At 43.9% G+C, this 27,239-nt stretch overlaps 3 protein-coding genes across 7 annotated transcripts in view; 1 reads left to right on the top strand and 2 right to left on the bottom strand.

Moving 5' to 3' along the window:
• The window catches only part of PRTFDC1 (phosphoribosyl transferase domain containing 1), a 52,411-nt gene extending 48,593 nt beyond the window's left edge, over nucleotides 1-3,818 (bottom strand). For both annotated transcript variants that reach the window (XM_081882730.1, XM_081882729.1), the window contains exon 1: nucleotides 3,690-3,818. In XM_081882730.1, coding sequence (XP_081738856.1) covers nucleotides 3,690-3,755 — 66 coding nt within the window. In that variant the 5' untranslated portion in view covers nucleotides 3,756-3,818. The remainder of the gene's footprint in view (nucleotides 1-3,689) is intronic.
• Nucleotides 3,819-9,242: 5,424 nt separating this feature from the next.
• Nucleotides 9,243-18,349, bottom strand: ENKUR (enkurin, TRPC channel interacting protein). The gene is made up of 6 exons (XM_081882847.1): nucleotides 18,192-18,349; nucleotides 16,527-16,675; nucleotides 14,909-15,054; nucleotides 12,512-12,735; nucleotides 10,839-10,985; nucleotides 9,243-9,621 (listed from the first exon to the last, which is right to left on the bottom strand). The coding sequence occupies exons 2-6, from the start codon at nucleotides 16,601-16,603 to the stop codon at nucleotides 9,448-9,450; spliced, it is 768 nt and encodes a 255-aa protein (XP_081738973.1). The 5' UTR covers nucleotides 16,604-16,675; nucleotides 18,192-18,349; the 3' UTR covers nucleotides 9,243-9,447.
• Nucleotides 18,350-18,431: 82 nt separating this feature from the next.
• THNSL1 (threonine synthase like 1) lies at nucleotides 18,432-26,543 on the top strand. 4 transcript variants are annotated; one of them, XM_081882843.1, is made up of 3 exons: nucleotides 18,432-18,550; nucleotides 23,157-23,301; nucleotides 24,180-26,543. In XM_081882843.1, exon 3 carries the CDS (start codon nucleotides 24,223-24,225, stop codon nucleotides 26,434-26,436), a length of 2,214 nt encoding a protein of 737 aa, XP_081738969.1. In that variant the 5' UTR covers nucleotides 18,432-18,550; nucleotides 23,157-23,301; nucleotides 24,180-24,222; the 3' UTR covers nucleotides 26,437-26,543. The 4 variants fall into 4 exon arrangements, with proteins under 4 accessions (XP_081738969.1, XP_081738971.1, XP_081738972.1 ...); XM_081882845.1 differs by lacking the exon at nucleotides 18,432-18,550 and adding an exon at nucleotides 21,017-21,448; XM_081882846.1 differs by lacking the exon at nucleotides 18,432-18,550 and adding an exon at nucleotides 21,017-21,386.
• Nucleotides 26,544-27,239: the final 696 nt, after the last annotated feature.

Consider the following 27,239-nt stretch of genomic DNA (forward strand, 5'->3'; position numbering starts at 1 on the left):
AATAGTGGCGTTTTGTGGCATTCTCAGGGCTAAACACATTTCTTACGGCTTAAGCTTTTGTGGACGATAGCCCTCTCCCATCAGATGCAACCTGATTCACCTCTTGAAATGGGCTGTAGCCCACAAAAAATTATGCCATAGCAAACGTGTTTGGTCTTGACGGAACCATAAAACTCTTTGTTGTTTCTGCAACCCCTCTTCTAAAAAAAAAACGAGAGTGAAAAGTTCTCTCTGGCTTCAAGTCCTAGCAAATTAGTCTTTGGGCATGCAGCGACAATCTATCTCTCTGCAGGAATCTACTTGGGTTGTGCTTGGAAGAGGGCCTTTGGCTCGCTCAAACATTCTTCTTCACCTCAGACAGATGGTAGCGAGTGAACCAGAAGATCACATGGGGATCACATGGTGCTTCTTGGGCCTTTTTAGTATTCCAGCAAGAACAGGGAAGACTACTTCTGGCCTCCAAGCATCAGTATGTGCTCTGTTCTGAATGCATTCTGAACTAGTGCTGGAACATCCAGCCTTGGCTGAGTTTCCCTTGGACAGCTTTCACAAGAGGATACTGGAAAGGATCATTTCACGGTTCATCTGGGCAAAAGTTCAAAGTTAAAATGTCATTTTGTCCGTAACTGCATGACTGCGGAAAACAACCCTGCAAAAGTCTATGGGTTAGTCCCTTATTGCTCGTCCTCGTTTTAGAGTGAGCAAGTCAAAAATCTAGACTAGAAACCTTCTGCAAGAGATTATTAGCATACAAGCGACACAGCAACAAACTCAATTCATGTAGAAATTTGCATGGTAGTTCTGCATTCCTCTTCTCTGTATCGTTCCAGTTTTAGAATATATGTGCTGGCGAAGAGAGCACAGGAGGTCTGCATCAAAAGTACGTGAGGCTACACCCATAGAACAAGAACTTAGTAGGAAATGCTGCGACTTCATTAAGGCTCTTTCCTTGTAGGAAAGCTTCTTCTTTCCACATGTTCCAAAGATCTCAGAAGCCCAGTCTGCAGCAACTCACAGGAGAGCTTTTAGTGTGGCTGCCCATGTTCTGTGCAAACAGCATTCTTGCCCAAATGTGACAGGGCGTCCCACATTCTGCCCTTTCCGGAAACAAGTGAATACTTTTTTGTTCTGACAAGCCTTCCCAGCAGGATGAAAGGATCTTTGCCACAGGTGTCTATTTGTTCTTTGTGTGTGTGTGTGTGTGTGTGTGTGTGTGTTTTACTTTGCTGCTATTTTCTATATTGTTTAAAACTGTTTTTATTGCATTTTGTACAATGCATAAATAAAAGATTGACATTTGTCTGGTAAATGAAATGCAGTAAAAAAAACACAAACATTACAGTGGTACCTCGGGTTAAGTACTTAATTCGTTCCGGAGGTCCATTCTTAACCTGAAACTGTTCTTAACCTGAAGCACCACTTTAGCTAACAGGGCCTCCTGCTGCTGCCGCGCCGCTGGAGCACGATTTCTGTTCTCATCCTGAAGCAAAGTTCTTAATCTGAGGTACTATTTCTGGGTTAGCAGAGTCTGTAACCTGTAGCGTATGTAACCTGAAGCATCTGTAACTTGAGGTACCCACTGTATTCTTTTTTTTTGGAATGGTAACATATTCGCCATAACAGAGTTTTCTACAATGTGCCAAGACATGTGGAAAGGAGAAACATATCCTTGCACTCTAGGCAGCTCTTGTGGGGAAATACACCTCATTCCCCTAACACAAATCTTCCATTCTGTATCAAGTACCGTAAGAACTTTGCTATATGTGCCCAAACCCCAGGACTCTCGGACAGTTTAAAGCAAGGGTAGCCAACATGGTGCCCTCCAGATGTTGCCAGGCTTCCAAACTCATTAGCTCCAGCCACCACAGCATATGATGAGGTCTGCTGGGAGCTCCAGTCTAATAACATCTGGAAGGAACAACACTGGCTAGCCCTGGTTTAAGGAAATGAACAGAAGTGTCATAAAATGCTGTGAGCATGTATATAATACTGCCAAAGCAGAGGTTTGCTTCCTCCTTCTGTGACCCAAACACTTCTGTCAATTACAGATAGGTAGCCGTGTTGGTCTGCCATAGTAAAAACAAAAAAAATTCCTTCCAGTAGCACCTTAAAGACCAACTAAGTTATTTCTTGGTATGAGCTTTCGTGTGCATGCACACTTCTTCAGATACCAAGAAATATCTGAAGAAGTGTGCATGCACACGAAAGCTCATACCAAGAACTAACTTAGTTGTTCTTTAAGGTGCTACTGGAAGGAATTTTTTTTTTGTTTTTACTTCTGTCAATCTAAGACAAGGCAAACACAGGAGACAGGGGTTCAAGGGAAGCCCTTCAGAGAAAGGCAGAGAAAGCATGTAAGAGCAGGCTTGCTGGATCAGAACAAAGGCCTATTTTTGTTTTCCTATAATAATTGGTATCTATACCAGGTGCAGAAGAAGGGCACAGTCCCTCACGTACATGCAACTCCTTTTTGTCTAGGTCTGCCAGGTGGGTGCTTGGGGTCAAGACTGTCTTAAGCTCTTAATGACCAGTAAACTGGAGACATGAGTAACAGTAAAATCCTATGCATATGTGCTTGGGAGTAAGAAACATCATCCAAAGTAACACTTTTACTTCAGAGTAAACATGCCTAGGACTGGGCTTTACGATTTATTTATTCAGAAGACAGCTGTACTTGTTACCTGCACCCTTAAGAGTGCATAGGAATAGAAAACAGTTAATGTTTGATAAGAATGCACACCTTAAGATTGCCTAGCTGTATCTTAACATTCTTTCAAGCACACCTGTTGTGAACCTGCTAATCCGGGAGGCTAAGCAATACCAAAACCTCCCCCCCCCCATGCCGTAATTATGGCTGCAGGTGAGGTAATACATTCTGATGGCTGCAGTTAGGGATTGCTACGCACAAAAATGCACATTTTCATATACAGCACCTAGTGAGGAAAATTAAGAGTATTGTTGTGCTTTTCTCCCACAGAAGCTTTACTTGCTGTGCTAGGACGACACGTTGCTGTTTTTTGGGTGGCGGTGGCTGCACTGAATGGATTTCTACCCCAGTACAAAGCCAAGGCTATTTAGATGAAATTACGAAGTTGCAGCTGCGGCATTTCACACTCTTAACGTGACAATTAATCTAGAGGGAACAACTCTCCTCTAAGCAAAACACGTATCAGAAGCCCCAACGAAATCGCATCCAAAATATTTGTGTGTGTGTGCTAGCAATAAGGCTGCTTTCCTACACATACTTACCCTGGGGAAATCCCAATGGAAAACAGTGGTAAACAACATGCATCATATTTCAATGTACCGGAATGCATACTCGCGCAGCCCAGTTCCTATCTATGCACGTTGACTCGGATGTAAACCCTAACTGGGTTCAAGGAGGGGGGCGGTATTCTCCCAGATAAGCGGGCTCAGCACAGCAGACAGGGAGCGAGCCCCATCGAGTGCAATGAATGACTAACCCGCTTGCAATTCAAATATTCTTTTTGGGGGGCGGGCGGGGAGCGTTTCATAACAGGAGGGGGGAAGAACCGCCATAAAGGGCAGGGATTGGATAGATGAAAGGGAGGGAAAGGGGTTAGCTGACGGAAGCGGATGCTTTAGCTGCAGAAGGAAGGCAGCAAAGTTTAGGATGCGGGAGCAGAGGAGGGGGAGAAGGGATTTTTATTTTTATTTTTTGCATTTACCACGACCCCTCGGCCGCTGCTTCTCGGCGCCTCCGCTGCGTGGGTCTTGCTGTTTAGCCCGGCCATCTTCCGAAAGGAGGCTGGCGAGATCCTTGAGAGACGGAGGAGGAGGGGGAGGGAAAAGAGGCGGCGCCTCGCTCGGGAAAGAAAAGGAGCCTCCGGCCGCTGCCGCGAGAGGTTGAGCCTCCGCAGCCTCTGCTAGACGTGGCCCGCGCCGTCGTGGCTTCTGCAGAACTGCGCCCAAACATCCCCACCCGCCCTTAGGGGGGTTTCGTCCAGCTGGCGCAGAGAGGGGATGATGTCTCTCAAACCACCTGCCTTTGGGCAGCGCTTGCTTTTACCTCGACGGACCAAAAGAGCTGCCTGTCCCCGGATTCAGCCCCGGAACCTTTTTTTCCCCTAATGCCCGCGCTCGAGCCTGTTAAGGAGCCTCTCCGTCAAGGATATAGTGGCTCCCTCTCCGCTTAATATTTGCTACATTAGGGTAAAATCTTCGCGTTAGGGTAGTAGGCTGAGAGAGGAGGGACTTCTCTGTGGGAGCGCAGCATTTGAACCTGGGTCTTAGGAAGCCTAAAGCCTGGGAGACCGCTGCCTTGATTCTAGGTTGAAAGGAAGAAAAGTGGGGTATAAATGTAAGGAAATGAGTACGTAATATGATACTCTTACACGTTAACCTAGTTATGCCCATGTGGCCCTCCAAATCCCTCTCAGCTGGCTACACCTCAGCCACACATCTCAGCAGCCCAGCCCTGAGTGTTTTTGCCTGTCTGGAATTTGTCCTTGAACAGTGGCTTATCACAGTGCATAACCTCTTAGATGCATTCTTATTGGGCATTGATTTTACTGGGACTTAAAGGTGTCTCTGAGTCTGCAATCTTAAACATATGAGGTTGGATCCAGGCTGATTTAACAGGAATAAGTTTTATTGTACTTAATGGGGCTTCTGAGCAGACGCAGAATTGTGTGTGCAGATAGTTCCCACTGACATTGGTGGGACTTAAGTCATGACTAATTTGTCCCAATAAATATATTGGGACCTTGTTGTTGTTGTTGTTTAGTCGTTTAGTCATGTCCAACTCTTTGTGACCCCTTAGTTCAAGTAATAATATTAATGTCTGCTTAGAACTCATTGGGTTTAACAGCACTTTCTCCCAGGTTGCTGCCTTTGTCTGTATCCAGCCCATAGATTTCAGATGAGTTGTAAAACATAAACCAGGGAGGGAGTGGGAGAGACCCCGTGGTACCCTAAAGGCTAGCATATATTGTAGGATAAACCTCCATGGACCAACGACCACTTCATCACCTACATAATGTACTGATGGCAACTGAAGACAGCCTTCCATGCACTTGATGAAATAATCTCTTGTCCGCAGACGCTTATGCCAAATCAAATGTGGTAGTATTTATTTATTTGAAGCATTTATACTCCACTCTTCAGCCAGAAAGGCTTCTGGAGTGGCTTACTGATAAATGAAAACAGCACATCTGCTGCCCTCAGGTTTACAATCTGAAAAGATGGGACGCAAAACTGGGAATGAGAGAGAGGTTTGGGGAGAAAAGACGAAAACAAACAAATTCTTAATGTTACAACTTTTTTATACATAACAGCTGGGATGGAAATTAGCTGCTTCCTAAAAGCCTAGTGACCAGATCTTCCTGAGAGGCAGTGATTTGCCCTCGATCACCCATTGATTTTATTGGCTGGGTGGGCATTTGAACCTGGGCTTCCCAGATGCCCTAACCACTGCACCACACTGGTTTTAATTTTAGCATTACACCACTTTCTGCTTATCGGTTAAAAGCAAACAGTGTTTTGGGATGGAAGAACTAAAGCCAAGGGAAAGGAATTAAGCCTTTCCCTGTGTGCTGCCCATGGCAATTTTGAAACAAACAATAGTTGTGCATTGAATGTAACATGTAGCTTGGCCCTTGACCCCAGGTTTACCCTTTCAGAGTGAATAAGGTCTGCCATTGGCTCAGTTAACACATCATAGGTAAAAGTTAAAGGGACCCCTGACCATTAGCGGATGACTCTGGGGTTGCGGCACTCATCTCGCTTTACTGGCCAAGGGAGTGGGCGTACAGCTTCCGGGTCATGTGGCCAGCATGACTAAACTGCTTCTGGCGAACCAGAGCAGCTCACGGAAACTCTGTTTATCTTCCCGCCGGAGCGGTACCTATTTATCTACTTGCACTGCCTGCTTTCGAACAGCTAGGTTGGCAGGAGCAGGGACCGAGCAACGGGAGCTCACACCTTTGCTGGGATTCGAACCGTCAACCAAGCCCTAGGCTCTGTGGTTTAACCCACAGCGCCACCCGTGTCCCTTAACACATCATGCCAATATATAATAGTGGTTTACTGTGAACAAACCAATACGGCTGCTCTAGCTCCTCCCTGCTAGCATAAGGAGGAAACAAATCATTATGCCTGGGTGAGTATTATGTCTGAACCAGGGGCCACAGTTTATTTCACCCATAGAAACCACAATCAGTAAGCCAAGATCAAATCTTCACAACAGAATGTGGTTTGTGGGGGTGAAATATCCCCTTTGCTGCTACCCAACACACCATTAACACTGAGATTATGCACTACTAAATTATGGTTTACTGTGACATACAAACTGGGCCATAGATTACATGTAGAAGGTCCCAGATTCTAAAGAGCTCAGGTAGCTTTGGGCCTGAAATATTGGGAGACTGACACAGGTTAGAGAGAACAAGGATCTCAGGCAGCTTCATATGTTCATAATTGGTGCATGTCAAGATACACCAAACAGCAATGAGAACAGATTGTCCTATAAAAACAACTTGACATTTCTTCTTAGTATTCTAATGAAAGAAAGAATTCTAATGAAATCTCAATTGTGTTTATTCACCTTTGTTCCTTTTGCTATACTGGCAAGGGCACACGAGCCAATTGAAAAACGCTGCCAATCCCATCACTGGCAGTTCTTTTACATATACATAAAGATAGAACAACATTCCTAGGATTCTCTAAATGTATTTTGTCAAACTTCCTGGAGAGAGAGAGAATTGAATAAGAATGTTTTCCATGTGTCTGTAGCTTGAATGTTTTTCATTACAGCAATTCCCCCCACCCCCGGTAATCAGCCATGCTGATGACCTTTATGAAAAGTACACATCTGTTTTAAATGGAAAGAGATATGTCCGTTCCATATGTTGACTTGATAGATGCTTCCATGTGCATCAAGTAGCAAAGAGCATCCTGTTCCATTGCGGCGTTCAAAGACTGGCAGGGCACAACACTGGCAGCGTAAGAAGAGGGAAAGAGGAGCGCCATTGACACTTGGGTGCAGAATGAGGGGGAAACAGACCATAGAGCAGCTGTCCTAGCATTATTTCCGAACCAGCAGCTTGTGGTTGCTCACAAACCATGGCAGTGAAGACTAGGACAAGCTCGCCAATCACAATTTGCTTTGGATGTAACACTAAGCCAGGCTTTTCATTGTTTGCTTCCTCACTGAGAGAAAGGTGGGAGTGTGTGGGCTAAATACAATGGCACATAGCTCATGCACAAATTAATTTGCCTAGCCTTGGTTAATGGTCAGTGTTATAGCTGAATGTATTCTATGCATCTTTCGGCAGTAGCACTGCAAGTCATTTTTATTCAGGTTGGATTTTTGGTGAAGTATAAATGGGACGCAGGTGGTGCTGTGGGTTAAACCACAGAGCCTAGGACTTACTGATCAGAAGGTTGGCGTTTCGAATCCCCGCGACGGGGTGAGCTCACGTTGCTCGGTCCCTGCTCCTGCCAACTTAGCAGTTCGAAAGCACGTCAAAGTACAAGTAGATAAATACGTACCGCTCCGGCCGGAAGGTAAACGGCTTAGTCATGCTGGCCACATGAGCTGTACGCCGGCTCCCTCGGCCAAAAGCGAGATGAGTGCCGCAACCCCAGAGTCGGTCACAACTGGACCTAATGGTCAGGGGTCCCTTTACCCTTTACCTTTAAGGATACAAACAGCCCGTGGGATGAATTGACCTATATCAAATTACTTTTTTAAAATCCATTACAGTATTCTGATAAATGACAGAGAATTATTTAACAAGGCATTGACTCTTATTCACTGCCCAATTCCCACCCTGAAGTGAAAGTAGGAACAATCTGCCTTGTCCCAAGCTGCTGAGACACATGCAACACTAAACTATGGCATAACTATGGTTTGTTGAACCATGGCTTAGCGCTATGCCTGAGCCCTGCCCAGCAGCTTACCTATGGTTTTACTGCCAACACCATGATCTGAAGCCAGGATTACAAATCTTCACTTGTTTTAAGTATAGCTTGACATTATGCTGTATTGCTTCTTTAACCGTGGTTTGTTTGACCACCCCACACCAGGAGCTCACTAAGAGACAAAAGCAGGAGACCAAAACAGCTGGGGGGGGGAACCTTTTGAGAAATAAACCATGGTTTGCTTAATCATTTGCGGTACAAGTTGTGTGATTTGTTAAACTACCCTGCTGGTGTATATGAACCAGGCAATTAACAGGATTATTTGCAATTCCAGGGACTTTCTGTGAAGTTTGGTGAGGAGGATGTCCTGTATGTGATTTAGGACACAATCCAAACACCATTGGCAGGGCTTCGCAGGGGGGTGGAACAGCTGTCATTTCCACAGCCCAGCTGCTCATGGTAGTTGCAGTGGATGGTGGGAGAGGACTGAGCCCAATTGCTGCTCCAGCTCCAGGCTCTCTCAGCAACTGGATCTGATCAGGATTGATGCTGTTACATGATGGCAGTGGGATTAGCTTGGGATGCAATGGATCCCAGACTGTCTCAGCCCCTCACTGTTTGGGGGCTTTCTGCTAGCCCTTACCACAAGCAGGCTTTCCACTCGTCCACACATTCAGAGAAGCCACTGGGAGGCTGGTTCAGAAGGCAGAGCTGAGTGGAAGGATACCGTAATTCAATCCAACCCTGGCAGAAGGGAAATTTAGAATGCTCTGCAAGTCTGGAAAACGCACAGCCATTTGCGTTGTATACAGTGCAGTTAATGTGTGAAGCAGAGTTCATGCCTCAGTTGTAACCCACAAAAAATCTTAATGTTTTGGACTTGTGATGACAAAGCTTGCTCACATTCCCATGACCTTAAATGCAAATGTGGTTTGGAAGTGCTGTAAAGCTAGACAATTTGGCAAGATGTAGGAGCTGCAATGGGTCTAACTTTGTCTTGTTCACTAAATCTTGTAATACTTTAATCCTGGAATATACCTGTTCTTTGAGCATGCCTTAAACATCAAGTGCTTTGGATTTATAGAGCTGCTTTGGTGAGCATCACATTCCATTTACTGCCCCTATTTTCACCTTTAAAGGAAGATTACACTGTTTCCTGGCTGTTGGGTAATGTAGAATCCAAACCATAAATAGAAGGAACTCGGAGCTTTGGTTAGCAACTCTTTATTATACATATATTTCCCATACTCTCTTAATTTATCATCTTATTTGAATTATTGCTGTACCTCATGTTACATGAACAATGAAACTTTCGGGGTGTTTTTTTAAAAATAAAGTATAGGTCACTGAACAATCAGGAAATAAATAAATAGATATATTTATTTGGAAAAAAATAGATATTTTAAAACTTTCAAAAATAATATATAGCTAAAGTTCTGCCTAACTTGTCAAAACCTAAGTATTAACCTACAGATGACTATATGGGTATTTTGTGCTTCTACAGTGAAAGCAATATTTGTTTTCATCTCAGAGGATTCCCCCCCCCCCACAAGGATGCCCTGATCATTTGTTTGCAATATAAATAATTTTGTGTTTCTCAATTGTCTGAATGTCATGTTCCAGCTGTTTCATCTCTGCTTCCAGCCTTTCTTTGTGAAGTTTCTTTGGTAGTGTGTCTATTTCAACGGAAAGGCTTTGGAATTGGTGGTGCACGTCTTCCCAATTCTTCTTGAGACCCTATTTGGGGTATGCAAAGAGACGAATTAGTATACGGCAGCATTATACAGTAACACAACAAGGCTGCAATCTTATACAAGCCCTCTGGGAAGCCACCCTATATTCATACATGCATTCACACACCATATATACACGCATACAGGTACATACATCAGAGCACACATACACATGCAGATACATATATGGCTAGAAGACACATACTAGGGACCTTGCTGCCCAATTTAGCATCACAGAGGGGTGGGGGAATTGTGCCCCCTCCGCCTCTTCAGGCTATTGATCTGAAGAGTGGGGAAGTTGGTGCTTCCCTTCCCATTAAGAGGCTGGGCTTATCTCTCTGCCCAGCCCAATGCTGTGTTGTTACTTGATGCAGATTCTGCTACTGATGCAGGCAAAAATTGGTACATTGGTAATGTTGGAGGGGCAAAAAAATAACAATTGCTTAATGGTTTAGCCTGCAGGGCAGCAGTTCACCACCCTGCAATGCATACTTACACTGGAATAAGCCCCATTGATCTCCATGCAATTTTCTTCTGAGTAGACACATATATATGTAGGACTGCAATCCTATACTCCAACTTGGAGACCTCCAGATGTTTTGGACATCTCGTATTATCCCTATCCACTGGCCATGATTGTTGAGACTCCAGAAACAGCTGGAGGTCACAAGTTTGAGAAAGGCTGCTATACTCAGCTGAGTGTAAGCTAAGCTCCACTGAACTCAGTAAGGCTTTCCTCTGAGTAAACATTTATAGGCTCACACTTCAAGTGTAGTCCTATATACATTTTCCTGGGAGTGAGGTGCACTGAACACCATGGGATTTACTTCATATTAAACATGCACAGATTGGCTTGCACAACTGTATTTTCTGCACACTGTAACGTACCGAAAAAAACTGAAGATGTTGGCTACTGATTATTCTTTAAAGTGGGACAAAACCTTTTGACATGCCTTTAACTGCAGTTGGGCTCCACAGTGGTCCACTACTGCTGATGCAATGAAGTGTGTGATGATATGGAATCTAGCTTCCAGAAAAGACTTTGTAAACATTTCTGTCCCATCCAACTTGCTCAATCCTGCAGATAACTATTCTAGAGCTCCATCTAGTGAAAATCTACCCTTCTTAGTTGCAATGCTATTCATAAAGCCTTTCCCATTCGTGCCTGTACAAATGTATCTTTTATGCCTCAGTCTGTCTAATTCAAGTCAACCCACATACCTCAAGAAGACTGTCCCTGTCTTCATCAGAGAGCCGTTTCATGGCTTTTTGTCTGAGAGTTTCCTTGACATAGGCATCATATTCTTCCTGAGCTCTCTTTACTTCTTCATTTCGCTTAGTTACATATTTCGGAGTAATGCCGTAATCCTACAAGAAAAATGCACCTTCCAGATATTCATATATTTTTGTTGTTGTCGTCATCAACAACAAAGACCCTTATGTAATATAACTATTTTTGCTTTTCTTTTTTTTAAGAAAGAAAAAGACTACTTTAGAACTTTTCCTAATTAATCCTAGCATATACTAATACCAGTGGTACCTCGGGTTACATACGCTTCAGGTTACATACGCTTCAGGTTACAGACTCTGCTAACCCAGAAATAGTGCTTCAGGTTAAGAACTTTGCTTCAGGATAAGAACAGAAATCGGGCTCCGGTGGTGCGGCGGCAGCAGGAGGCCTCATTAGCTAAAGTGGTGCTTCATGTTAAGAATAGTTTCAGGTTAAGTACGGACCTCCGGAATGAATTAAGTACTTAACCCAAGGTACCACTGTAGTGCACTCATTCATTTGGGTATGAATCCTTATGTAGCCAACAGCAGCATCTACATGCAAGTGGGACATATCAACTGGCATGAGGTTTTGCAAAAGTACCAAAAAACCTCTAGACAATAAATACAAAAATAATGGAGAAACACACACTGAGCCTATAAAATTTATGGAAATGTTGGCTAGGGACCTTTAGACTTCAGAACTATAGATTCACAGTGCAGTCCTCCTATACATACCAACTCAGACGTAAGCCCCACATAATTCAATGCTGCTAATTCCCAGGTAAGTAGATACCGGATTGCAGCCTTAGCAGAAAAATTATTCCATTTCCTATGAATAATAAAGCATGCAGAAGGGGGATGTAGCTGGTACCCTTGTGGGCAAAGGGACTGATCTGCAGATGGATGGGATTCTCCAGTTGATCTGTTGTTGCTTTTAAATACATGTGACTTCAGTTATGATATTAAACATCTAACACCTTTTATAAAATACTCAAAAATATCCCTACTTCTCATTAATGTCCACTACTTCACTTTGGCTAAAAATACTAAGATTCCCAACAAAGATATTCAGGGTCAGGCACTTCTGGTTTCTAAAAATTTTGCCCGTGCCCTAAGAACATAAGAGGAGCCTTCTGGATCACACCAATGGCTCATCTGGCTCACTCAGTATTGCAAATAAGTGAGCCCTATGTTGCAGTCCTATGCTTGGGAGTTGGTATTGGCACCTGTCTGCCTTGGGAGACAATGGAGGAGTGCGCCTTTGGGGTGAGGTCAAGCTGTTGAAAGGTTGCAGCACCTGCTGTAGCTGTAGAGAACAATGTGGGAGAGACAGGTCTTGTTGCAGATGAAGGCGTCCAGTTGTGCTGCTGCAGATGTACCACGGCGTTTCTTCTCTCTGTGCTTCTTCAGGCAGTCTTTTCTCTTTTGGTCACTGCTATGGATACACGACTTGACTGCCCGTCTCCAAGCACTGCGGTCATCCACAAGGGATTCCCACAAGGCAAATGGGTTGTTGTTGTCTGGGAGTAAGCCCCATTTAACTCAACAGGACTTATTTCTAAGGAGGCATGTATAGGATTTCACTCTTAGTAAATGCACCACATCATTTTGATAAGGCATACCTTTTTCTTGAGATATTTTGGAACAAGTCCTGAAGTTTCAAGGACGTATTTGTCGCCTTGTCGCCGGTCAACACAAGCTGGTAGAGGTTTCTTAGGCACTCCCATGATGACATTAGCTGCATTTGTGCTTATGAAATTCTTTGAACTCTGAATTCCCATGAGTGGGTGATCTGACAATTTAGGCACACCTGGTTTCGCTTTCTTACCTCCTTGATGTTTATTTCCTGTTTTTTAAAAAAATAAAATAAAAAGCCACAAAATGAATTACATTTTTTAAAATGTTCATCTACGTGGCACAGGATTCTGCTAAGTCTATGCCTTTAATTCAACATTCACCCTTGCCCTCAATTTTCCGGATTCTGATCTTCCAGCCCTAGACAGCTCGTTTCCTTATGAAACTTTGCATCATAAGGAGGATTATTTTGGGGAGCAGCAAGTATAAGAAGTGATGTGTAAGAAGGGAGAGGTGACAGCTCACAAAGGACTGGGTAGAGAGGGACTTGTCATGTCCTGGATGATAAATGAATAAAGTAACTGCTGTAAACTATCAAGATCAACAATATTTAAGCCATTGCCAAGACATCCCAGTGAAGGGCAAAAGATACATTTCAAAATAGCTGCGGAAAGAAACAAAACAGCTTGATGACATATTGCCATAAAGGCCTAAAAAGCTAACTAAATGTACATTAAATAACCAAACTATATTGTGCTTCAGGAAAATACCCACACTCATTATTTTGAAAAGTTTCATACATTTTTTTGTGTCGTGTGTAGATGGAGGGAGGTGAGTTCTTGTCTGCTGCTTTTATAATTAGTCTATGAACATTTTAAGTGTTTCTTGTTCTTGTTAATTTTTTGGGTCCCCCCCCCAACCCTATTTTTCATATTAAATGTCACACTGAAACTTTTTTTGTAGTAGCTATCTGACAAATAATAATATTAGAAAAACATTTGGAGTCAGTAACACTGAGGCTCCTGATTACTTGGGGTCCAACTGTAATGCTCCTGGATTTGTCACAATTCCCAAAATTCATTTGTGAAAACAAAATGTCACATTCTATAACCACTCTTTCTGACAATATATACATTTATAAGCAAACACTTCCATTTTAAGCACTATAAGGGGACTTCAGTGGAGATCTCTATTAAATAGCTGAGCTTTCCCAAGCATGGTGTGGATTGGCCAACTTAAGTCTTGCTTAAAATATGCAGACTTGGCACAATTAACAAAAGCCTTGGTGTCTAGCCTTGCACATCCAGATCAGAGGCAAAAACTAAACAACCAGCCAACTAACATATGGTCCTTAAAATCACTAGAACAGAATTGCCCATGTGTCCAAGAGAATACAGAAGATATTACTGGATGTTAACCTGGGTAAAATTGTAGTGATATTTTCTGTGGCCTGGGATACTCATCAATGTGGTATAGTCAGAATATTACACTAGGCTTAGGGAGACTGGGATACAAATAACTACTTAGCAATGGTACTGACTTAGGGTAAGTCTTTATATCTTCTGGGGTAGCTATTAGAATAAAATCTGGGGGGGGGGAGAACAATGCTGAGCGCTCCTCAGATAAAGGATGAGATAAAAATGAAATACGGTAAATATCTAGGCTTAGGTTTGGTAGGCTTTCGTTATATCAGCTCCCTGCTCCCTGCATTCAGCAGTTACCATCTCTGCAGGCAATCCTTATATCTGCTGCTAGAAGTAGGGCTTTTATAGCAGTGGCCCCAAGTCTGTGGGATGATCTCACTCTACAACTGAATACTTTTGCCTATTGGTGGAAACTTCCTGGTGAGAAAGGAAGTTAATATCACACATCCTTTCTCACCAGGTTTGGAGATTTCTTCTGAGAATGAATTGGAATGGCTGATTTCTGTTCTTGGAGGTTTTGTTTGGCTGCTCAGTTTTTATCTTGCATTTACAGATATTTTTACATGATTTGTTCTTTTGCTTTGTACCAAGCCATATGAGGAGAGGCTGAAGGTACTGGGTATGTTTAGCCTGGAAAAGAGGAGACTGAGAGGAAATATGATAGCCACCTTCAAATATCTTAAGGGCTGTCACGTGGAAGATGGAACAAGCTTGTTTTCTCCTGGTTTGGAAGGTAGAACTTGAACCAATAGCTTCAAGTTACAAGAAAGGAGATTACAGCTAAACATCAGGAAGAACTTTCTGACAGTAAGAGCTGTTCAGCAGTGGAGCGGTCTCCTTTGGGAGGTTGTGGACGCTCCTTCATTGGAGGTTTTTAAGCAGGCATTGGATGGCCATTTGTCATGGATGCTTTTGTTTAGATTCCTGCACTGCAGGGAGCTGGGACTATGATTCTATGATTCTATGCACTGGCAAAAGAGACATACAAATGGTATACATATACAAATTAATGAAACCTACTCTGTGGTAACTTTGGTTCCTTTGAATGTTTCTGAAGGAAGTCTTTTGGATTTGGCACCTGGACTTTTGGTGGTCCTATGGTTTTCCACGGTGCTTTACTTTGCTGTATTGTATTTTTTACATACGTTTTCAATGTCGATACATATCTTTAGTGAAGAGAAAATATACACACAATAATTAGAACTGAAAGAGAAGCTACAGGCTATTCCCCACCCCACCCCCAGACCACTGTCTTCTTGAGCACTGTCCCTTAATGACTGTAGTCTATCAAAGTAAAAAATGAACTATTTGAAAAGATATAATATTGTTCTGATCTCATTTGTGCCTGAAATCAGCAACACCCATTGACCTGGTTCACATGACACAGTAAGCCAAACTATGACTCACCAGGACCATGCAAATGGGCAGCCTTGAGAGGAGGTTGTAGTCACATTGCTCTGCCCCAGTCTTCCCAACTCCTGTGCAAAGTTTGTTCTTGGCTGTAGCAAGGAATCATAGAATTGTACAACTGGAAGGAACCCCAAGTGTCACCTGGTCCAACTCCCCACAATGCAGGAATCACAGCTAAGGAGAGTTTATTACTACAAGCCCAGGTTCAGGTGACATGTGAAGTTAAAGCTGGGCTTAGTTGAGCATAGTGTGGGAGTAATAAAGACTGGGGAGGAAATAAGTGACTGTGACACCTTCACATGGTCCCATTAAGCCATAGCTTGGTATTATACACTGCACACCTATCCAGAGTTAAATCAACAGTGGAATAAAAGTCAGCAAAAATAGGGAATTGCTGTTCCAAAGTGATTCTCTTTACTGGGTTTGAAAACACTGTTTCTCATTTATTTTATCACTTTATAGTGATTATATTGAATTTCTCTCTTGGTCTGCCGTGACTTCAAGTGGTTTGGGTCACATGAATGAGAAAGGCATAACATTTGCCTGAGCTTGTGAAATTAAATTTCAGTTATTGATTGCCGTATATTCAAAAAGACGCGTCCATTGTATAATTCTGCCATTAGTGGTTCACGCAATAAAAATCCTAACCACATAAGGCAGAGCTGGGGAGTGTTCTCTTTGACTGCAATTTGCAGCAATTCCCTTATATATCAGCCACACTACTATGCTGTGAGAAGATACGAAGCATATCTTGAAAAATTAAAAAGATGGAAAAGAAAGGAGAACGGCATTAAATACTAGGAAGCAAAAAAGAAAAAGGCAAAATCTCAAAATTATATTTGAGCTTTCACACAATGTAAAAGTCACTTCCAGAACTATAGTGGTTTACAGTGAAACTATAGTGGAATATAATGCAAGTTTCACACTCATTTCCATATTATTTGCTAACAGTTTTTTTCTGGAAGTAAATAACATAGAAATGAATAATAAACTTGCACTATATTCCACTATAGTTCCAGAAGTATTCTGTCGTGAAAACAGAATAAACTGCCATGTGAGTGAACCCAAAGGTCCCCTCTCACTTCCAAGGCTGTAGTACGATAGGAGACACAAAATTCATTTTAACAGAGAAATTATTGTAACATTTTTCCATAGGAACAGGTACATCACTGATTGACAAGTATAAAAGGTTTGTCAGAATGAGTCCCAAGTGTCCTTACCCACATACCTAGGTGCCTTGCAAGTCTTATCCAGATTGTAAGGTAGAAGGTTGTAAATGCTCTCCTCCATGCACATTGCTGCCATCTTCACAGTGATAGTCTGCAGATAATTTAAATTGCCAGACTTCTAAAGTGAACTGTCTTAAAATATCTGTGTCTGTGGAGGGGATACATTGATTGAAAATGTATTGTAACTGTATTGTAACTTTTGAATATATTTTTTTAAATTAAGAAAAAAACCTTTTTAAAAGTGAACTCTCTGTCACATTTTGTCTCATAAACACCATTCCACCTCTCCTTTCGGTTATTCTCCGCGCATCCCGTCCCCCAGGCACATACTGCTTTCCCTTCCCTTCCTTCTTTTACACTCTATATTCTTCTCGTTTGCACATTCCTCTTTGGCTGGTCACCACTACTCTTTGACCTCAACATTTCAACCATCCCAGTTCCACGGTTTGCCCTAACATCGCTCACATTATCACTCCCAGCCTCCTCTCTAGGTCTGCACAGAGTTGACCCTGGGCCAGAAGTTGTTGGGACAGCCCCCACCAGCACGACCAGTAATCAGGGCCGTAGAGAATCGTCCAACCACATCTGCAGCACCACAGGTTTCTCACTCATTTTTCCAAGTAACAACATCACATGCCGAGTCTCTACAACCTAACACCTGAATTGTCCTGCCAAGTGGGTGAGGAAGGTCTTATTGTACTTCTGCACTTGGCTGAGGAAACCCATGTATGACTTCCCCAGAGTCATGTTAAACCTCACCCTGCGGTAGCTTGGATAATTTTAACACCATCCTGCCAAGTGATCGGGCGATGTGCTTTGCCACACGTCAGCTGTCATACGTGCACAAGATAAAAGCAGCTATCGAAATAGGCTCTAGAAATGCTATAATGCAATGCCAAAGCGCATACAATTGTTTTTTATTACGGGTCATGGTTCCCAAAAATACACAAATGCTTTTCGTTCAGGGTCTGGGTTTAAAAAAAACCTCCAGTTAAAAGGCTGTCAAGGTGACAGAGCTGGGAAAGGTGAGACTTTGGGGAGCTGCTGCTACTGCTGCTTATCTGAACAGGCAGAAGAATAGTGCAGAGATGAGATGATGACATAGCTGTCAACATTCCCTTTTTTTTGCAGGAAATTCCCTTATTCCAGCGCTGCTTCCCAATGCTACCTTGGATTGTTAGATATTCCATAGACTGTCCATCGGGACAGGTGAGGCTGCTGATCCCTTATTTTCAAGGCTGCTGATCCCTTATTTTCAAATCTGAAAGTTGACAGCTATGGATGATGATGATGATGATGATGATGATATCTTAGCCTTTTAGATGTTGTTGGACTACAAAACCCCACTTCGCCAAGAAGCTCACTGGGTGACTTCGGGCCAGCCACTCTCTCAAGTTGACCTACCTCGCAAGGCTGTTGTGAAGTTAAAAATGTGAGATTTGGACACCAAAAAAAGTGTGTGAGAGAAACACGTGCAGCGCTCTGAGCTCCTTATGAGAGAAGGCGGTGTATCAATTTACCAACACGCAAGGAGTCCAGGGCGAACGACCTGCCTGCCTCGCCTTCCCACGCGCGCCGTCTGCACCCGCTCAGAGTCCCTCTTGCTTTCCCTGCTCCCTGCCCGCCCTTCCCATTCCTTCCCCGCCTCCCTCTCTTCGCCTTACCCCGCTCTCCTTTCTCTCCTCCGAGCCCTTTTCCGCTCCCGTTCGAAGCCTCCTCGGCTGCCGCGGATTAGAACCAGCGGCACTGTTTGGTCGCCCTTGGAAACCACCGCTTAGCAACGCGCCCGCGTGTTTGTGTGTGTGTGTGTGTATGGAACGGGAGAGTGGCTTTGTGACGCCATTTCCGGGACTGTGCCGTGAACAATGAGCGAAGCCGGGGGGGGGGGAGTCCGGAGAGGAAAGGAATGGCGCGCAGGCGCAGCGGGGGCAGGGAGGGAGGGAGGACGCCGCCGTAGAGATACAGCACAGAGATAGTAAGGAGGACGCCGCCGGCGTGGGAGTTCGCGCACGCGTAGTAGCAGGTAGGTCGGCCTGCATGTGGTTAGACAGAGGGGCTGGGTTGAGCAATGGAGGAGAGGCGCTTTATGGGAGGGCAGGGCTTTTAATTTAATTTTTTTTTTGCGTGCCTTGAAACGGATTCCTTCCTTCCTTTTCGAAGCCATGCTGCGTGCATGGATCCTTTCCCTGCTCACGAGGAGCAGCCTCCCCTCTGCTCTTGGCAGCCTTGGCAGGGAATGGGGGGAACGGGTGGGTCGCTCTCTGGTTGCCCTGAAGGGAGAGACTCGGTCCCCATCCTGCTCGAGGCGGTGCGTTGGAGCAGGAGCCTCCCTCCCCCCCCCCCACTGACGAGACTGGGGGCCCGCCCCATATCTTGAAGGAGAAGGGGTACTCTTCGTTGCTTTGTTTCTGTCTCAGCAGAGAGAAAAGTCACGGGTCGCTGAATGAAGTTTAAAGGGTGTTAAAATTGTGGCATGCATGAGGTCTGGTGGGCCCGCCGGCGTCAGATGCACCACGCGAGTAGGCTGACAGTTGCACACATGGGGAGAAAGGAGGGGGGAAGCAGCAGAACCCCAAAGCAGTAAAGTGCAAGAGGCGCAACCCGTGGCTTTCTTACGCAGAACTCAGATGTATACATGAATGCATTTACAATTGTAGCCCAGTAAATTGGCAATACAATAAATTTGTTCAGCAGAGCTAGGCAGATCCCAGTGCTTTTTTTTTTTTTAAGAATCAAAAAGGATCTGGTATGCAGTTCTTGAAGTAAGTGCCACACTTTTAATATTTGGTGCTGGGGATGTTGGAGACAATAGGCCTCTGAATACCATTTGTGCTCGAATTCTGCTTGTAGGCTTCCCCTAGGTATCTGGTTGATCAGTATGAGAATACTGTACAGTGGTACCTCTGCTTACATACGCTTCAGGTTACATACACTTCAGGCTACAGACTCTGCTAACCCAGAAATAGTGCTTCAGGTTAAGAACTTTGCTTCAGGATGAGAACAGAAATCGTGCTCCGGTGGCGTGGCAGCAGCAGGAGGCCCCATTAGCTAAAGTGGTGCTTCAGGTTAAGAACAGTTTCAGGTTAAGTACGGACCTCCGGAACGAATTAAGTACTTAACCCGAGGTACCACTGTATTGGACTAGGTCGTTGGTCTGATCCAGCAGACTCTTCTTACGCTCCTTGATGTCCTTTGCAGAAGTGTGGGATGTAAATGTAATAATAACTAAAACAACATTTGAGAAGTTTCACACATGTTGCCTATGGAAGAAAGCTGGCCACTGCTGGATGAGAAGCAGTGATAACTAAGACAATTCATATTGGTTATGATCACATTAGAATGAATACATTGACCCTTCACTTCATTCTTGCCATACTCCTGTTCTTAGCCTTAGAAGGATTCTAAGATTTCTGCTTTGAATTGGGGGTCATTGCTAGGTGCAAATTATAGAAAATGCTTTGCAATTGCATTCTGATTGTTTAATGTAGTAACTGATGCCTGCACAAGAAGAGGAAGAGAATTGCAAGGCAATTCTCAAATCACTGGATTTTTTTTAAAAAAATCATAAACAAGTGCTATTTAAGCTTATCCACAAATTCTATTTTCTCTTTTATATTGTGCTAATGGCACAAAGATGGGATGCGGGTGGTGCTGTGGGTTAAACCACAAAGCCTAGGATTTGCTGATCAGAAGGTCGGCGGTTCGAATCCCCACAACGGGGTGAGCTTGGTCCCTGCTCCTGCCAACCTAGCAGTTTGAAAGCATGTCAAAGTGCAAGTAGATAAATAGGTACCGCTCCAGTGGGGGGGTAAACAGCCTTTCCGTGCACTGCTCTGGTTTGCCAGAAGCAGCTTAGTCCTGCTGGCCACACGACCCAGAAGCTGTACGCCGGCTCCCTCGGCCAATAAAGCGAGATGAGCGCCACAACCCCAGAGTCGGCCACGACTGGACCTAATGGTCAGGGGTCCTCTTTACCTTTACCTAATGGCACAAAGAAGTATTAGAAATGCCAACTTACTGCCTCCATGTTGCATTATAGTTATTGTAATCTATGCTGCATGGCTGAAATATGTATTGAATTGCTCATGGCAATCTTATTTTTGGATGTTATTTGCCAGTTTAATTAGGAGGGCCTATGTCTGACCTGAGACAGATAACAACAGTTTTGCTTCAACAGTTTTGTTTCAATGAATGTAATGGGGAAAAACAGTTTGGGGTTTCCAAGGGGACATCACTCAGATCTATGGTAATTTAAGGGCAAATCTTTGGGATAGATTTGAATGTTTTGGAATCAGAGCTGTAGAAATATTATTCAATTCATTGCTTTCTGGAAGAGGGGTAGCAATGCCTTTATGGGAGCTTTATGTGTACCTACATTAGTATTCATGGGCGTAGCCAAGGGGGAGCAGCTGCCCCCCAATCAATAAAAGTACATAGCAAACTGAGGTTGCCCCCCCCAACAAAAGGCTTGCTCCTCCAAATCCTGGCTATGCCCATGTTAGTATTCATCAAATTTCAGCCTGGATCTCTTTCAGCGGGGCCACATTGGGTGTGTGACAATAACTGTATAAAATATAATACTTTTAGTGTACAGTAGTTCAGAAAACCAGCCATGTCCCAGAAGGCCAGTGTTCTACATAGATGGTGAATTGCAGCCATGTTTTTCAGCCAGGGAAGGGCAAAGAACTGTGAGTTAAATATTTGCACTGGCACAATTACAGTCACGGCCCCACAACGCCGAAGTACTCTGCTGATTTCTGGCCCAGTCACCACCTTTCATCTGTTTGTCGCATGTAAATCTAGGTTTCCCAAAGTAATCAGCGCATATTTCTGTAGAGAGACAAGCTGCTGCTGGAGAAGTATAAGCTCTGTGACCTGCATTCATTTGTATACATCAGCTAAATTTTCTAAATAAAAGAAAGTAAGCAACTTAAAAAGAATAAAGTTACAGTTAAAGCGCATTGGAGGTATTCTAGTAATGCAGTAGAACAAACAAAATCACCACAAATTTTAAATGTCTATGTAAAGGTCACCACGGAAATGTAATTTAAAAATATGTTTTTATGCCTTTATACCCCACCTTTCTTTCATCCAAGTAGTGACCAGCCCAGCCCTGCTTAGCTTCAGCAAATTGTTTCATTTGCCTTCAAAGCATAGCCTGGGACTCACTGCAATTAGTTATCCAGCAGGAAATGCACCTGAATTTTTAATTTTATTTTTTTAAAAAGCTTTAGCTGGATGATGGAATAGAGTTGGGGAGAAGGTTCCTGCTCCAAGCCCCAGAAGACTTGAATAGCACAGAAAAAGTGGGAGCATGGAGTATGGAAAACTGTTCCTGTGTGAATGTTGTACTTCTCTGTTTGTCATGCTAGTTGACTATAACACTGTGACAGAGCAGACTTCCACCCCTGCAGATGCTGTTGGCCTACAACTCCTTAACCATTGGCGCTGCTGGCTGCAAGTGATAGTTGTAGTCCAACAACCTCTGGAGGACCACAGATATCCCTGCCCCTGTGCTCTGACTAGAATGGGGGAGTCCCTTCAGGACATTTATGCCCTCTTGTCTTACAGGCTGCATACAGTGGTACCTCGGTTTAAGAACAGTCTGGTTAAAGAACGATTTGGTTTACAAACTCCACAAAACCAGAAAGAGTGTCTTGGTTTGAGAACTTTACCTCGGTCTAAGAACGGAATCTGAATGGTGGAAGGACACCAGTGGCGGAAGGCCTCATTAGGGAAAGCGAGCCTCGGTTTAATAATGGTTTTGGTGTAAAAATGGACTTCCAGAACGGATTAAGTTCGTAAACCGAGGTACCACTGTACTTCTTATTATGGAATAAACATGTCAAAAGATGCCAAGGGGCAAAAATGAACAGTATGAGATGGTGAATGAGAATGGTTCGTCAGAATTGGAATACAAGAAGGGGAGGTGTGGGGAAGTCAGGGAAATATGTTATTGAAAATAAGGATTGTAAACTTTATGTGTTTTTAACTTTTTTGGTTTTTTCTTTTTTGATTTTTTAATGTATTAAGATGGAAAATCCCAATAAATATCTTTTTTTTTAAAAAAAAAGAGAATGGTTCGTCAGACACTATTAAAGTAGCTCAGCAAGTGAAGGAAGCTTTGTTTGTCAAAACAGGTGGGAAACTTGTCCTGCTCCAGATGTTGAGCCCCAACTCCCATCAGCCCCAGCCAACAAGGCCAATGATTAGGGATGATGGGAGTTTCCCAAAGCATCTGGAAGGTACCAGATGAGCAAGGCTACATTAATCTGTGCTTTCACCAAAAATATTTTACTTGCAAGAGCTAAGCAACTAGCAATAACAGAATGCAGGATTATAATGTTTTCAGGGCCAATTTGTTTTAATTTTGAAAAGGCAAAGCATACGAGGTTTTCCTAGCCTCCTGACTTGAAGTGTGTGCACTGTTTGTTTTGCGGTACGTGTTGACGTCGCTGTTGATTTCCCTGAGCAAACAAAATGAATCTACTCTTGGCAACGTGTTCATGTTCTGGGGCTGGAGAGAGTCCTCTTTGCCCGGTGGTTGTTCTTCTGTTGCCTCTGGAGAGCAATTGCTTGTGCGGCATTTGCTTCACTCTGATCTTTCTCTTTTATTCTGCTCCATCTAGACTGAGGGTTAAAACAAGGAAAGAAAGCCGTACGTGGTTGCTGCACAGGAGCACGGCACAGATGCCATTTGGTGGGGCTTGTTATTATTTTTTAGCAATGCCTGCTCAGACGATAACGGGACAGAAGTGAGCTACTCTTGCAACCGTAAGTTATGTAACAAAACGATTGGTTGGTTGGTTTCAAAGGAAGAAAACATATTTGGATGCTAAGAAAGGATTTTATATGAATGCATAAAGTGCACTCTGGCTCCATTTAAATGACTGGGGAAGTCTTGACATTCCAGTGGGAGTTGAATTGCACTCATGGGTGCTTTTGTTTGTGCGTTTTAAATAAAAAGTTAAAGTATTCATTGTAATCAGCTGTCACCTTCTACAGGTTTGCCATCCTCTGGTAGTTAGTGTTAATGTGCCCCAAATATTTCCTTACATGTGCAAATAAAGGCAAGGGGAGGGCAGGGGTGGTACAATATGTCTAAGAAATGGAGTACATACTGGTGTTTCTAGCAGCTAGTTTCGGGAGCTCCATTGAGGATTTTTTATTGATTCTGAGAACATTACCTGCCTACAGTCAGTGCCTCTATTGAGTATTCATTGTAGCTCTGTGGTGTTAGAGGTGGTTCTGTGGCTCTTAGCCAAGGAAACAGTTAAGCTATCCTACGCACAGAAAATGAACTAAGTGTAAGGATTTTATGCAGGAAAGCACAGAGGCTTATTTTTTTAAGCATGTGGCTTCTTTTCAGAGTAGAAATTTCACAACAAACATGCATACTTTAAAGGGAAAACCTTTTCCCTCTGCACAGATTTCACAGAAGGTGGAATTCTATAAAATCCTCACCCATTTATTTGTCATGATCAGGTCACAGAATGGGTGAGCTGTTAAAAAAACCCCCAAAATGTGCTCCCTAAGATGGGAATGGAGCAGTCAGAAGTGTCTTCACATTCTAGTAATTATTTTAAATGTCAAGTGGCTAAGGTTTAAAGTATTTCTGGCTCACTGGATTTTCCCCTCCTCTTCTTTTAAAGCGTTTCCTTTCCTTGTGAAATTGGCCCTAGAGAAAAGAAGAAGATGTTTCAAGTGGTCTGGAATCGGCATCTAAAGCTAATGAGTCGCATCATGGTTTCTGATGTGTATTTAAAGTTGATTTTTTCAAGAAGCTTTGCCCTTGCACAGACACCATGGATGTCTAGGCATTCTCTTGTCGGGGACAAGAATATTGTCCTGATGGGACCCCCTGGTGCCGGTAAAACGACAGTGGGGAAAATAGTAGGGCAGAAACTAGGCTCCTGCTTCATAGATGTTGACGACGATGTCCTTGAAACAACCTGGAACATGAGTGTGGCAGAAAAATTGAAGGATGTTGGCAACGAGCAATTTTTAGAAGAGGAAGGAAAAGCCTTGTTAAATCTTTCAGCATCCGGAAGTGTCGTTTCCCTTACTGGCTCCAACCCAATGAATGCTGCCAGCATGGAGCACGTGAAGAAAAATGGAGTTGTGGTCTATCTGGACGTACCGACACAAAGCATCATGGATCGGTTGCAGTTGATGAAAGTAGACCGTATTGTGGGGCAGGGGCCGGGAACCTCACTGAGAGACATCCTCCAGTTTCGGAAGCAGTTTTATAAGAAGTGGTATGATGTCCGTGTGCTTTGTGAGAACGGAATTACTGCCGACGCCGTTGCAGAGAAAGTGCTTCATGCGGTGAAGCGGTACCAAGACTCAGATGGCTTCATTTCCACCAGGAGTCTAAGATGCAATAAGAAGGTTGAGCCTAAAGGCTCTGTGAAATATTTCAGCGATGTTCTTGTTAAGGGACTGGCGCCTGACGGTGGGCTTTTTGTTCCTGAGATGGGGCTTCCAACATTCACTGCAGGAGAATGGCAACATCTACTAGGGGCAAGCTATGCTGAAAGAGCTCAGGTTATACTGGAAAGGTGCATACATCCTGCTGATGTGCCTGCTTCCAAGTTATGGGAAATAGTTCAGGCTGCCTATGGACAAAATTTTACCTGTTCTAAAATTGCCCCCGTTAGGCACCTGGCAGGCAATCAGTTTCTTCTGGAGCTGTTTCATGGACCAACGGCTTCCTTTAAGGATTTGGCGTTGCAGTTGATGCCCCACCTGTTTGCCTATTGCATCCCCCAAAGCTGTAACTATCTGATCTTGGTAGCTACTTCTGGCGACACAGGAAGTGCCGTCCTAGATGGTTTTAGTCGGCTTAAGGAGACGGATAAACAAAGGATTGCCATGGTCACCCTCTTTCCCCAGGATGGAGTTAGCCAGATTCAGAAATCACAGATGGTGGGCTACCAGGAAGCAAACACAAAAGTAATAGGTGTCAGATCAGACTTTGATTTTTGCCAGTCTGCCATCAAGCAGATGTTTACCGATTCAGATTTTACTGGCTTTCTCACTGTGGAATACGGGACAGCGTTAAGTGCAGCAAATTCTATAAACTGGGCTCGCTTGCTTCCCCAGGTGGTCTATCATGCCTCTGCCTACCTTGACCTTGTTGAGCAAGGCATCATTTCCTTTGGGAACCCTGTCGATGTCTGTATTCCCACAGGCAACTTTGGCAACATACTAGCCGCTAAGTATGCGCAAATGATGGGGATCCCTATACGGAAATGCATCTGTGCTTCCAATCAAAACAACGTCTTGACGGAATTCATAAAAACAGGCCTGTACAATATAAAGGAGAGGCGATTAATGCAAAGTCTGTCACCGGCAGTGGACATTTTGAAGTCTTCCAACCTTGAACGACATCTGCACTTGATTGCTAATGGGGACGGGCAGCTGGTGACGCAACTGTTTAGCAGTCTGGAGAATCAGCACTGCTTCCAGTTGCAGGAGCACTTCCTGGACAGGCTTCAGCAGGATTTGGTGGCTGATTGGTGCTCTGAGGACGACTGCCTGGGTGCCATTCGCTCTGTGTTCGATACCACAGGCTACATTTTAGACACGCACACAGCTCTCGCAAAGGTGGTTGCCGATCGACTGCAAGATAAAACTTGCCCGGTGATCATTTCTTCTACGGCTCATTATTCCAAATTTGCACCTGCTGTCCTACAGGCATTGAGGATTGGAGAAATCAAGCAGACTCCATTAAGTCAGCTTCACTTGTTAAACTCTTATAACCCTTTGCCTCCGGTCCACAGGGGCCTATTAGAGACTCTGAAAAAGAACGAGAAGCAGCAGTACCAGGTCTGTGCTGCTGACGTGAACGTCCTCATGGAACACGTTGAATCCTTAATACAAAAACACTTCATGAAGGTTTTCTAACTGTAGGCTTATTTGACATTTGCCTCCTATGGCGCTTTGAATATTTCCCCTCCTCCTCCTCACACATTCACCCAAAAGCATGTTTTAATAAATGCTTAGTAAACACAGTAGCTGCCTTTTAGTGACTATATACTGCCAGATATTTACATGCATGAGCACTGAATGCAGTGTAAGAAACAAAACATGCATTGTTGAAAAATAATAATGTCATATTCCCAAAGGTGAGATCATTGTTTGGAAGAGAAATAGACAAGGTTAGCATATGGTTCCCAGGGAAGTCCTGTTTTGGATGCTCAGTACTGCCCACACGGTCCTGCAGCAATTCTCCTGGGTTTCTCCCTGCCGTAGAATCGTAGGGTTGGAAGGGGTCACGAGGGTCCTTGCAATGCAGGAATCTTTCACCCAACGTGGGGCTTGAACCATGACCCTGGGATTAAGAGTCTCATGCTATACTGACTGAGCTAATGAGAGGAAGAAGAAGAACCTGCGACCTTCTGCATGCAAATGAGATGTTTGAAAGCATGTTAAAGTTCAAGCAGATAAGTAGGTACCGCTCTGGTGGGAAGGTAAACGGCATTTCCGTGCGCTGCTCTTGTTCGCCAGAAGCGGTTTAGTCCTGCTGGCCACATGACCCGGAAGCTGTATCCCGGCTCCCTCGGCCAGTAAAGTGAGATGAGCGCCGCAACCCCAGAGTCGGTCACGACTGGATCTAATGGTCAGGGGTCCCTTTACCACTGAGCTACAGCCCTTCATCAGATGTTTCTGGTTGGCCCGGGAAGGAATAACAAATAGTTTTGGGGACC

Source organism: Podarcis melisellensis, assembly GCF_964234715.1.
Source record: "Podarcis melisellensis genome assembly, chromosome: 12".
NCBI lineage: Eukaryota > Metazoa > Chordata > Lepidosauria > Squamata > Lacertidae > Podarcis > Podarcis melisellensis.